This window comes from Hypoxylon fragiforme (assembly GCF_022984875.1).
Source record: "Hypoxylon fragiforme strain CBS 206.31 chromosome Unknown GGS25scaffold_8, whole genome shotgun sequence".
Taxonomy (NCBI): Eukaryota; Fungi; Ascomycota; class Sordariomycetes; order Xylariales; family Hypoxylaceae; genus Hypoxylon; species Hypoxylon fragiforme.
Genome location: NW_026054763.1, coordinates 2,689,145 through 2,702,168, shown reverse-complemented (window position 1 = coordinate 2,702,168; position 13,024 = coordinate 2,689,145). Strand labels below are relative to the sequence as shown.

General features: G+C 46.2%; 2 protein-coding genes across 2 annotated transcripts; both read right to left on the bottom strand.

Moving 5' to 3' along the window:
- Positions 1-699: 699 nt before the first annotated feature.
- Positions 700-4,701, bottom strand: GGS25DRAFT_504998 (ARM repeat-containing protein). Its single transcript, XM_049262186.1, has 7 exons — positions 4,083-4,701; positions 3,896-3,954; positions 3,012-3,818; positions 1,780-2,949; positions 1,437-1,680; positions 1,277-1,385; positions 700-1,220 (listed from the first exon to the last, which is right to left on the bottom strand). Exons 1-7 carry the CDS (start codon positions 4,132-4,134, stop codon positions 1,031-1,033), a joined length of 2,631 nt encoding a protein of 876 aa, XP_049114202.1. The 5' UTR covers positions 4,135-4,701; the 3' UTR covers positions 700-1,030.
- Positions 4,702-6,766: 2,065 nt separating this feature from the next.
- Positions 6,767-10,238, bottom strand: GGS25DRAFT_524931 (ferric reductase like transmembrane component-domain-containing protein; the record flags this gene model as incomplete). Its single annotated transcript, XM_049264697.1, has 2 exons — positions 6,767-6,986; positions 8,359-10,238. The coding sequence occupies 2 exons, from the start codon at positions 10,236-10,238 to the stop codon at positions 6,767-6,769; spliced, it is 2,100 nt and encodes a 699-aa protein (XP_049114201.1).
- Between the last annotated feature and the right edge of the window lie 2,786 nt (positions 10,239-13,024).

Sequence of the window (13,024 nt, the reverse complement as noted above, 5' to 3'; positions counted from 1 at the left end):
TACAAAGCACATCAAATAACAGATGTAGGTAAAATGCGGGTAGAAAGGGCTTCAATTTGCTAGATATCAGCACTGCACTACTTCACCAAACTCGTCGCAAATATGCGTGCATGGGGATTAGACAAGTCCGACATGGCTCGTTGACAATCAGTTCAACGCCAGTCGTCCAAATGTGTCAACTTTGCCGTCATCATGTTCCTGACCCCAAGACAACGCAAAATCTGATATTCCCCTTGCCAATGCGTGCACTGAGTTGAGTTGATCGATCGAGTGTGCGAAGAAGCGACTCGTCCTACCAAGTCCACTATGACCTCTCTCTTATCCCCATTAAGCAAGCCTCTTTTGAAGCCTGCCAACTGGAGTGAGCAGGAAAAATTTCCAACGGGGTATTTTCTCTTTGTGCCTATTCACTTGAACCAGGCGGAGAAGAAATCCCGGGATAAAGTGTGATCTGGGGCCCGATGCCCCCCTCTCTCTCCTGGCATTCATCATCTTCTATTCTCTCCTTAACTTTCCTTCCTTACATGAATTCGTGGCCCCGTCCGAAGTTAGGGGTATACATGACGTGATCTTCTCTCTAAAGGGACTAGGCATATCTCCGTTATGGCTTTGCAGTCCAAACCGAAGGAAAACTCAGCAAACGTAGCAGGGGACTGGGGGCTGGGGCTGGGGTTGGGGCTGATAATAAGGGGCAGGTGCTGTGCTGTGCTGTGCTGTGCTGTGGGTAGAGGGGATCTCTCCTTTAGAGGAACTGGTGCGATAGGATTTGGAATACTAAGGTAGGGGAAGGGGGGCATGGGGATGGGGATGGGGTAATCTATATACACATGGGTCCTCGTGAATGGAGAGTGCTGGAGGGGGAATTTGGGTGCTGGGGTTGTATTGCTGCTGGGTTCACCTCCGAACTTTGTTATACAAGGCTAGACCTAAGTCGGACTTGCTTGTCGGGAGGGTCGAGTGCTGTGATGCGCGGCGGTGCGTTTGGGTGGATTGGGGAGGGAATGATGACCAAAGTAGCAAAGTGCTAGGCTCATGTATGTTGCATGACGGATGTTGTGCCGCCAAGCTGTCGCTTGACCTGCTCTCGAGCCCATCGGGCTGTGTCAATCGTACGTGACTGGAACTCTCGGTTTGTCTTTGTCTCCTTGATCATGGCAGTCACCCAATCTTGCCTAAAAGCCTCAGCAAGTTCGCCGTTAGGGAATGCATCAGCTAGGTCACTAATTCATTTGTTAGCATTCTTCACCGGAAGAGTGTGTATGGTGGTTACGCTTACCCGATAACGCCCATAGATGATCGCATGAGAGATTCACTGCGGTTCATGTCTTGAGATACGATATGGAGCAGTTGGAATATGGACTGCACAAAGGGCTGGAGAACTGCGGCTTTGTGGTTGTTAGTTTCAGTACATTGAACAGTCTTATAAGGTGACCTACTCTTGCCACTTAGTTTCATGGCACCTATAATGCCGCTCCAAGCATCCATGATTCCTTCTCGCAAGGAGATAACATAATCGTAAAGCTCGTAAGATCCATCAGGAGCAGCAGTCACTGTTGCAGCCTGTTGCAAGACTTGGGCAACTACTGAGAGGTACGTCTCAAAATGGCCACCAATGGCATTAGCAATGTCGCCAAAGCACTGGAGAATGGCGGGCTTGAATTGGTTGGAAAGGGTCGTGCTCTAAAAGTTTTGTTAGATGAGTGTTCAGTTTAAATGTCATAAATAGTAAAAAGGAGATAAATAATAGTAAAGGGAGATAGGTAATAAAGGGATACAAACCCTGAGATTATTCAAAAGATAGTTCATCAAGTTGTCGCAGTAAGGCTGGCTGCGCTCGCCCATCGATCGGGTGATGTCACTAACTAGGCCGATGGCCATGGCGCAGAGACTGAGTTCTTCCTGATTGCCAAGTGCATTGTATAGGAATGGCGTAAAAGCATCCATATATTTCGCAAAGTCATCTTCCATAGCATTTGCTAATCCACTTATCGTGGCAAATATGGATTCAGGCACGCTGGACTTGGCACCGGCCGTGCTGAGTATCTGCAGCGACACATGCATGATCCTGTCCCCAAGGGGAGAGATTTCTTTCTCGAGTCGCTGAATGATAGCTTGCATAACACTGCTCAAGCTTGTTTGCATTTCTTCCAAAGCAATCTTGTCCTCAATGCTGACAACCTGGCTCTGCAGAGGGATAGTCTCCTCAAGTCGTTTGATAATCACGTCGGAAAGTTGCGCAATGGCCGGGAAGCTATCAGTTGCTGCATGCTGGACAAATGCGCTGAGAACTTCATAAGACGTAGTACGGACCGAGGTCTCCGCGCCGGCATTCGAAGTCACGGTGAGAAGAGTCTGGACACTCTGGTTGAAATGCGGTGTAAGTGGGTTTTTGACGGCATCAAAGTCACCAGAGAATCGTTCCGCCAGATTCATGAGCGCCCAGCAACAGGACGCGGCCATTTTGATATCGTGAATACCAGCAAAAAGGGATCGGACCAAGGGGTCAAGATGCGTCTCAGGGTCAATGGCTTGCGAACAGGCTTCGGTTATACGTCCTAGGGCGTAGGCAGTAGAGTCCTTGACAAAAGTATGGCTGTCCTCCATCATACTAATCAAGATAGGCAAAGCCTGCTTAACAATGGGCTCAAGAACCTTCTCATCTGGGCCTTCCATAATCGCACCAAAAGCGGCAACGGCAGCCTCACGGAAGTGCCAATCCTCGGATCGGAGGTGTGCCTCAACAAAGTTGATGACAGGAGGGATAATGTTGGGGCCAACAGCCTGAGCATAAAGCTGAAGACATTGATATGCAGCACGCGAGAGATTATACTCATCATCTGTAGCATCCTCATCCTGCTTAGTGAGAAGTTGTAATAGCGTGGGGACGACCTCGGTAGTCGCAACGCGGGCAAAGTTGTAGAATGGACGCATCTGATCTTCACTATCAACCTGTTCAAACATATGTCAGTCTTATTCTTCATCTCAAGATCCCGGCTAGAATAAACACATACCTGCGCGTTATCTTCTTCGATGTTGATTTCCTCCTCGCACACAGTGCTCCAGAATTCCACAGCTAATTTTGCGACATCCTCGTCATCATTCTTCATGCCTAGGATTGTCAGACCAAACAAGGCCTTCTCCATGTAATAACGCATGTTCTCGTAGTAAAGGCCCATGATGCGGTTAAGGCAACCGAAGGCGCCCTGCTGTATGCGCGCATCGTCGGCCTGGGTTGCTTCGCAAACGACTTGCATAATGTAGTTTCGTTCGCCCTCATGCTTGAAGTTGTTACCGACGAACTCGAGGGAGTCGCCGAGTGCGGAAATGGCAGAGAAACGGACTTCTTGGTTAGTCTCCTCCTTGCGGGCACCCTGGACGACTGCCGTAAGAATGGCATTGGAATGCGCGATCAGGGCAGTTCGTAACTCAGAATCTTGGCTTTCGCAGATGTAGCCTATACAAGTCAACGAAGCCTGCTTCTGATGAGGCGCGCCAGCGCTAACGTTCTGAACCAAGACCTGTAGAAGATCTGGCCATTGGTTTCTAGGGAGTTCGATCGTAGCAATAGAGGCGACGACCTGAGCGGCAGCCTGGCCAGCTTGCGCATTGACAGAGGCAAGGGTGTGGATGGCAAGTTCCTTGACGCGATTCTTGGTATCTTGGTCGGTCTGTTGGAGCCATTTGGCCTGTATTTCTTGCTGACGAGCGAATTCGCGGGTTGTGAAGGCGTTCTTCAGGGCTAAACCCGCAGCAACTCGAATGTTGCTCTGTCCATTCTCATCTGACAAGGACTGAACTAGGGTCACTAGATACAAGGGCTAAACAAAGAAGAAAAATACACAGTTAGTTACTCCGCAACCAGCCGATCAGATTAAATATATCAATGGCAACTTACAAAGTTGGTCTCTGCAGCTTGGGTGAGCTGTTGCTCGGCGCCAGTTCGCGTAGCCGCGTCTAGAAAGAGAGAGAAAAAGGTTAGCAGAGGATTGGAGGGGTAAATAGTATTGAGAATAGTGTAGAAGGATAGACGCGCGAGATATTTCGCGGATGATGGGGGTTTTGGGGATTTATTCAAGACTTACCTGGGGACAGAGAGTTACTGAGAACAGTGTTGATATCACTGTTGTCAGCCATGTTGTCAGCGCAAACAAGCTTATACCTGTCTCGTGTTGTAGATAGGATCCAAGCTATCGAGATTCAATCCTAGTTGGTATGTAGGTTGGTGGTATTAAAAGGCTTTTGGTGTGGAATTTACGAAGGGGGGGTTGCTTGCTTGCTTCGTAAAAGTGGACGGTCCGAAACGTCGAGTGGTTTTGATAAAGTCGTGTGGAATTAGCTGCTAGAAAGCAGAAGAATGCCCTTGGTGATTAATTAAGGCTAATCCGAGACAAGTTATGGGGACGTGCTTTTTGTCTTGTGGACGACGTTGAAAGAAGGGAACGAAAAATAAAATAAAATAAAGGTTTGGTTTGGGAGAAAAGGTCGAAAGAAGTTGTAGTAGTGTAGTTGCAGTTGAAATGCAGAGGTTGCCAATGGTTCCAAGGTTAGGTTAGGTAAGTTTTAGAGTGCGCCAGTAGCGACCTTCTTTTTTTTTGGTTCCTTTTTTTTTCTGCTTCCCTAATAAACCTAACGAGGTAGGCGGAGTGATGTAGCGGGTCCCCTCTATTTATTATTATTATTATTTTTTTTATTTTTTTTTTTGTTGACAATCACGAGCCTATACTGTACACCTAACTACATATACTTCCCAAATGATGTTGGTACAAGTTGGTACATATAGGTCGGATAAGGTACTAGGGTAACCAGGTGAATGTACTGGGATGTACCTATAACTTTGGTGCCTACGCTACCAGATAAATTCAATGACGAATTATGTAAGTGCTAGGTAGGTGTAGAGGGGTAGACAAGTATGTACCCTTTTTGTACAATACTTTTTATTTGTTTATGGAGCATGAAGATGTTCAGTGTTCACCTTTACTACATAGCTACATATGTAGTAGTATGTAGGAACTACCTAGTAAAGTGGGATACAAGTGAAAGGTTTATATGGGTAGTAAGTGATAGAATATGGGTTGAACAAAATCTGAGTCACTTGACAAGAACATTCTATTCGTTTCTTAAGCAATAGCATATCATCATATGTATGCATACCTAGTACGTAGGCCTTAATTCAGGTCAACATTCAAGCTGGCGGTTAACATTACACATCATACCAGGTTGATAAGTGAATGTGTGTGCGGCCGAAGAAATAACGGTGAGCCACCCACTTCAAGTGTCCTAACAAAAGAAAAAAAGAGACAAAAAGAAAAAAAAAAGTCTGGTACATTTGCATTTCCCCTCTATGTAAGTACTATGTACCTATAACTATCGATAGGCAGAACATTGAAGGCACACATGCAAATTTAAATCCAGAACCTGATAAAGGCATACAATCCCCAACGTGTAATGTACACACCTAGGTGATCAACATTGAAGGAATACATGCTCAAATCTACTACCAGGTACATTCAATGTTTGTTTTCCCATTTTTATTATGTTCAATTATCTACATGTAGGTCACAATGGACATAACTAACCTACTCACATACCTAACCTAGGGTGGTCACTGTATTTTGACATTCAGCCCTAGGCGTACATACGACGGAATAAGGTTGATAGCTCTAGGAAAATAATAGACATATGTGGTCAAATCAGCATCTTGAACATGGAAATGTTTGCGAAATCGGGATACGGATTGTCAGTTCTTCCATACCTATATCCCATGTCCTATAACGTACCCATTCTTTTCCCCGCATTTGTTCAATTGGCGACAACATACGCCCGGTTGTGCTTGTGCGTGCCCTGCCAAAGGGGTTTAGCTTTTGCGCCTTCCCCCCCTACTATGTATGTATGTATGCCCCTGATTCAAAAATCCCTTTGTCTGGGAGGAAAAGGAAAAATGAAACAAGGGATCGTCAGCTCGCTCACATGTACATATTAGTATCTCAACCTTGAACTCTTATCAAAGCTGTACTTTATTCCGTTTTGCTTTCAGCGTCGATTGTACCTAGTTGACCTACCTCGTTAACCTGGCATGTAATTTGGATACCTATCGCCCATAGAGCGTTTTTTGCTTAGCGATAATAAGGCTGGAGATCTACAATGTGATTATTTACACTACAAGCACGGTTGACCTGGGCCATGTCTGATTCTAGTAGGTAAATCAGAGGCATGCTAAACTCCTCTGCCACAATATTACAGCCCTATTATCCCCCACAAAGCTTACGCCCCATTCGTCATGGTTTCTGAAGCCTAGACTATGTCTGGTAGGTCTTGATATATTTATCAAGATGTGACATCTTAGATCTCGGTACTTCAGATCTAGGTGGCGACTGAGACCTCTATGCGGGAAATTTTTAGGCAGAATGGGGCCTTACAGTTGATTCAAGGTGAGCTATTCGGAAGATTCTATTAAATCCGAAGCAAATCGGAATGAACATTGGATATACTTGCCTCGTTGCCAGCAGCACACTCTTACTTCTCGACCACCTTCTATGGCATGCTCCTTACAGCTAGCAACTTCTATATCGTGTCTATGCTCTTCAGACCGTTTGCTAAAGATGAAATCGATCGATCGAACGAGATGGGATAGTTAAGTCGAGCGTGCTCCTAGGGAAAGGGTCAAGGTGACTAGATCGACGGATCTAGTTCGCTCACAATTCTCGAAGGGACGCCCCTCTACACAGTCAGCTCCTATCGTTTTCACCAACTCTGCTGTAGCAACAGCTCATCCTCGGTCATTGTAGAGATGAAGAGAGACGCATATCTCCTTTCGCTCGCTGTTAATTCTGGTGCAGAAGTACTCGATCTCGTCGGAATAGACATTCGGCGTCGACATACCAACAGCTACCAGCAGGTTGAAGACAGATGAGGCCTTTTGGCCACGGGCTCCCGTTCCCACGCAGCTATGACAGCCAGCCTCATAGTTCCAGATGACGAATTTGAGACTAAGTCAGTTAGTATCTGACGAGGTTTCGGGCCCGTCGAAGCCAAAGTCAATACGCCTAGTAGCGTCGGTCTCGGTTCGCGATGCGCGAAGGGGAAAAGAAGGATACTTGGGATTTCTTCGTGGCCATGGTCGGCTAGCATCTTGAATCACCGTTTCTCGTCACAATTCTGATACTAATATTGTAATGGTATTATTAGACCATGTTCGTAAAGACTACCTAGATATATCACTGCCCCCCTAAAAGGTAGACAAGTATACAAACCGTTAACGGTTAGGTCAATTAGGGTCGGCCATTGGCGCGTGGGAACTTTTAGGGGGTTGAGCAATGAGCATTCCTCCCTTGAGCCACTACGGAGAATTTAGATGTTGGTTGTTTTCCAAGGGGTTCTATAAAAAAAAAAGTTGTGACCATACATAAATCGCAATTGGCCAAAGCCATATAAGTTTTACACGCCGTTCGTTTGTTTTATGTTTCAAATTTAGACTGAACCGACTTTGCCTTATTGGCATACGATGAATGGACGAACGATGAAATCGATGGTGGGACGGTCCGCAAGCTTGCAGCTTGCCCTTTGGACTGCCTGCCTGCCTGTCCTTTTTTAGCAGCCCTACGGAGTTGACCCTTGAGATCCTAAAGGTGGGGTTCCTTTTTACCTCTCTTTTTTTTCTCCTGGCTAGTAGGTAGGTAGGTAGGTAGCTGGAGGTGTTTAACCCCGCATTTAGGGGGCTGGCTGGCTGGCTGGCTGGCTGGCTGGCTGTGCATTGGATGCGTTGACTGCCACACGCAAATATGTAGTTATGTTGGGTGGCTGTCAATGTTTCAAGCGCACAAGCAACCGCTAACTATACTAAATTTAAACACACACACAAATAATGAATATCGAGGATTCACGATTTTGACCATGGATATGGATATGGATAGGAACAACTATGGACATTTGAAGTGACATCTAGGTATTGTAGTTATTGACAAAGTCTGCTGCCATGGAAAAAACACTGGCCAGCTATGGAAAAAAATATATAAACGTATGAACAAGTACTAGTTAGTAAGAACCCCCTGAGCCCTAAAGCAGCAACAACTGTCCTTGGGCTATTATAAACCGCTTCGATGAAATACCCTAGGTAGATTCTTTAAACCTGCCTACCTACCAACCTAGGTACATTTTGTAGGTAATTTTTCTGTGTTTGATACCTACTATGTACATAGTATGATGTGTTTTGATGTGTGTGATGATGATCATCCATCCTTAATCCCGAAGCAGCCTACCACCCCCTTTCCTTCCTAACGCCTGGCTATGATAAAAAATCGAAAAACGCAAAGGATATATTGATATGGATGTAATGCTGGCAAAAGGATTTTTTTTTTTTACCACGTAAAGCTCTCTTCCACAAAATCAACCACAGAGTTCTCGTCCTGGACCTCGCGAACCGCGGCTCGCACATCATCTGCTAACGCACCCGGTCCACATACTGTAACGCACATTGCCCCTATCTGCTCCTCGACCTCCTTCTTGAGTAGCGTAGGGACATTCGGACGTCCGGGGAACATCTGGACTGTGGAAGACGTTGAGTGAAGCTCCCTGGGGTTCTTGGGCCTCGTCACGAAGAGTCGTATGGTTAGGATTTCTCTTCTCCTTGGCATCCGCAATATCTGGTCCATGAAGGGACGCACCCACTCCAACGCCTCCATGTCACGTACTACCCACACGAGCGTGACTCGTCTCGTCGCAATGGTCCCGTCGTTAAAGCCATCGATCAGCGGTTTGATGTATGAGATCTGGTGAGTGATGCCAGTTGAGCCGGCGAAAAGTACAGCGTGGCCGTATGACTCAAGTTGGTGGTGGCCAGCATATGGACCTTCCATGGCGGCTCGGATCCGGATAGAGGGTGATCCTCCCTGAAGCGCTTTATTGTATAGTTTTCGAGTGAATCCAGTATGAGCACCAATAATAAACCAAACGGATGTTTTTTCCATCTTAGACGGGGATTTCTCCTCGGGTTTCTCTCCGAACGACGGCTCAGGATGGTGATCAACCCAGGCAATAGAGAACGGGTGGGTTTCCCATGGATTGACACCCATGAACCGGACGTATGCGTGGGTTCCAGGTTTGACGTCCACGTAACGGGGTAAATGCAGAGTAACGCGAACCGCCTCACCGGGCATAGGCTCTACAACAGCTTCCGTAAATCCCTTCTTCTTGGACCAGTTGTGGTAGGCAAGGCGGAACATGCGAGATAACCGTTCCGCCATCCAGAGTAAGAAAATGGCCATCATCCATGGAAGTTGGGGGAGCCCACCGGGAAGATGCGCTGTCGCACAGTGGATCCAAGTCATAGCGAATGTGATAAAGGCTAAGATGATATGAAAGTTCAGGAACGTCTCATAGAAGGCGTGTCGTAGCGGGGAGAGCGAGAAAAAGAGGAGGATGACGAGAGCTATGGTTCCCGCAAGACCAGAGGCGTAAAAGTTGTCGTGAATCAACTGGAAATTCATGCCATCGAATCCATCAGCAGCAACTGCAACATAAGCCCAGGCGACTGTGTGTATGACAGCTTCAATGACGACCATTCGACCCATCCACCGATGTAAGAGATTGTAAGTGTCGAAGCTTACTCCTAGCAAGGCGATGAGGGGGTTGTTTCGACCTGCCATGATGATAAGAGGAACCATGTTGACGAGGGACAGCGTGCCTGAACGTCCTCGAATCTCGGCAGCCAGGGCGTAACGGTTCTCCTGGATCCAGTTCTCCTTAAACATGTAGATGGCGTTGCTTAATAGGTAGATACCTAGAATAATGGAGTGAAGTCGGGATGGCAAGGTGCCAATGCTGATAGCAGATGACAGCTTGAACTCTCGGTTGTGTCGTTTGTTCCACAAGGGTGCATAGATAATATGCTTCTTCAAGCCCGGCATCCAACTCCATTGCGATTTTTTCCAGTAAGCCTGTCTCTCGGCCGAGGCCGACATGGAAGTAACATGACGTAGTTTGCTGAAGCCTATCACGAAAAGGCGGATGGCGAGTACAGTGAGTGCTATTATACCCAGCGTCCACCACAGCATGTCCTTGAATAACATGTTACCAGGTTGGTCAACCCCATTCAAGGACGTAGAAAATGGTGCGATGGTTGATTCTGCAGCGGCTGCTTCTTGTTGTTCTGTTCCAGAAGGTACATCTGAATCTCGAACTGCTAGTACTGCTGTTGATGTAAGTGGCCCGAAGGCGGCGATCCGGCGCCGTAATAACGACATGTTGATTTTTCAAGTATGTAATATTCTTTCTGAATGAGTAGTAGTGAATGTTATCCAGAAGGGAATAGTAGCACAAGGAATGAGAGATAGAGGGCGGACAAGAATGTATAATAGCGGAAAGCCGATTCCCTCCAGAGTCGAGAGATGTCGAGGGCAAAGAGCACTATTGATGAGGAAACTATGAATGCATTGTGTTCGAGAACAATCGAGGTGTTGGGCTAGCACAGTCCAGTTCTTTGACAAAGTCGAGAGAGGCTTTGTCACCGGTGCGGCAGCGGAACCCTCGTCCCTCGTCACTAGAAAATAGGAACAAAGGAACAATTGTGATTTTAGTCCTGGCTGGATTGATAAAACAAGCAAGACCAGTTATTTTTGTTTCCTTTGTGCCTATAAGTGAACCAACCTAAGGTGTTGGGGTGTGCGAGGACAGCAGCCGGGGACCTCGAATTTTCCAAACAAGGAAATTGTGGAGATGAATAACAGGATGCTCGTATGATAGATTGCCTAGCACACGATATTTCCGTAATGCGTAATGTATAATCAGGTGGGTTGGCTGCCGGCAAAATATGCTTGTGGCTGGGAAGTTGTATAAATGATAAATGAATGGTCAATGTAAGTCGGGTCGCCGGATGTTGTTGTCGTAGACCAAGCTTTATTAACCCGTTTTCAAGAAAGAATGATTTCGAATGAGCGAGTGTAGATAGAGACGGTAGAATGAATGAATGTATGTATGTAGAATACTTGCTTGGAAGGCGAAGAATTGGTAGAAATAAGTTGTACGGTTGAAAGAATATGATCTTCCCTTAAGGTACCAAGATAATTCGTGAGGCCGGCCCTTCAAACTACCTTAGCTGTCTTAGTTGTCCTAGTTCCAAGATTATTAGCAGCAGTAACAACTACATAGTACTTAAACAAGGATCGTCGGTGAATCACCTTTAAGAGGGGCGGTGAAATTTGGCTCGTCAAGAGGAGAGTGAAGAACATTGCGACGAAAAACAGATGATGATCACCGTGGGCAGATCATAGTGTTTATGCAAGAATCACCACCATACAACTAGACACTACTAGTGTAGGTAGGTCCAGGTATTAGGTAGTTATGTATGCGAACATATGAGAACATGTGCAAACAGTGCCAAACATTAACCCCCTATCCTTATCCTATCCCTATCCTATGATTCCTATCCCTTGGTAACCATGAGGGAACCCCTAAGGAATTAATTATTCAAATCGGAACTCGGCGTCATCGACCACGAATATTGTTCAGCTATTTGGTTACCTGGTACGATTGGGAGATCGAATCAATCAATCAAGAATGATGAAAATGATGAAAATGATGAACAACTTCCTGTTTGAACATTAGACCGTACGACGTTATTCAGCCCCAGTGTGGAATTTCTTGATGCTTTACACATCGGTTGGTAAACCGACGATGATTTTCGTGAAAATCCAAGGTTACTCACAGGTAACTAACAGTTACGTTCCTGATCGCGAACATTCAGCCAAAATGATTTGTTCCCAAGGCCTTCGTATTTCCCCACTAGGGCCACTTAAATTCAGGCATTGCCATCATTTGCAGGCCTATCGGGTGCAATGTTGCAAGGAACAGGAAACTAACTACAGGGAACGGAGCCCCAAAGCAAGCTTAATATCTAACTAGGTACAAAGTACTCCGATGCACAGTACACACCTCCCTCCGATGTCACTTATGCAACTGATTCTAGACTGTCCGCATACTGTCTGCATACTGTATAGCTTCAATTGGACCAATGAAAACTACTACATAATAAGGTACTTACGTACCCCCTTGTGTGGCACAACGGACTGAATACACACAATTCCACAAAGATTACTGGTTGATATACTACGTAGTATATCTACCCACTTAAGCACGACTTCCCTAGAGTGAAACACTATGTAATTATGATTGGTCGGATCTGTGGCTTTGTAGGCTTCGCTGTCAATGGTGGGCTGAGTTGGGATAAATAATAGGGGTCTTGCCGAACCGAACCATTTCCCCGGACTACGATGAGGGCAATATGCGAACAGCGGCTTCGACACTACCTCGTGGCCGTGACCAAACTCTTTCTTTTTATGTAAGCTTATTATCTAATATGGAAGACCTCGACAGACAGTTGTGTGGCATTCGTGAACCTAGCCATTGCACAAGGCCATCTTTAGTCCGCCGGAACGGAGACTTTTCGCCAAAATTCTCGGTGACGTAGATAAGGAGAGTTATACCGGAATACAATATTGTACGCGAAAGTTGATACGATATAACTATATCTAGATGGATCACGCCTAGCCGTATCATAGAGCCAAAACCACAACATGTATTCAGCCATGATAGAAGCTCTAACCTTAGCAAGCTCCATGGTGCCAGTAAGCCCGAGCATAGCAGTGGTTCAAGACCCGCTCCCGCCGTATAGCAAAGTCTGGACGGGCCATTCCTTCGGCGAGACCATGCTAAGCGGGAGTGGATTCGATTCGATTCATCTTCGGCTTTGACTTCCGCTCTACTAAAACAAACGCTTAAGCCACGCCACATAAGAATTCTATCTACGGAAAACGTTTCACACGGACAAGACGTTCTAGCCCTACATGTCTGGTCACTCCATAGATAACCGTAGGCAAAGACGATATCTCCAAGATCGATCAACACTGAACCTTTCAGGTTCATGGAACCCCCTGATAGCTAAAGCTAGCACGCTGGATAAATGCATCAACATTCCCTGATGATAGGCATAGAAATTACAGACATGGGCTTAAAGTATAGGCCGGCATCAATG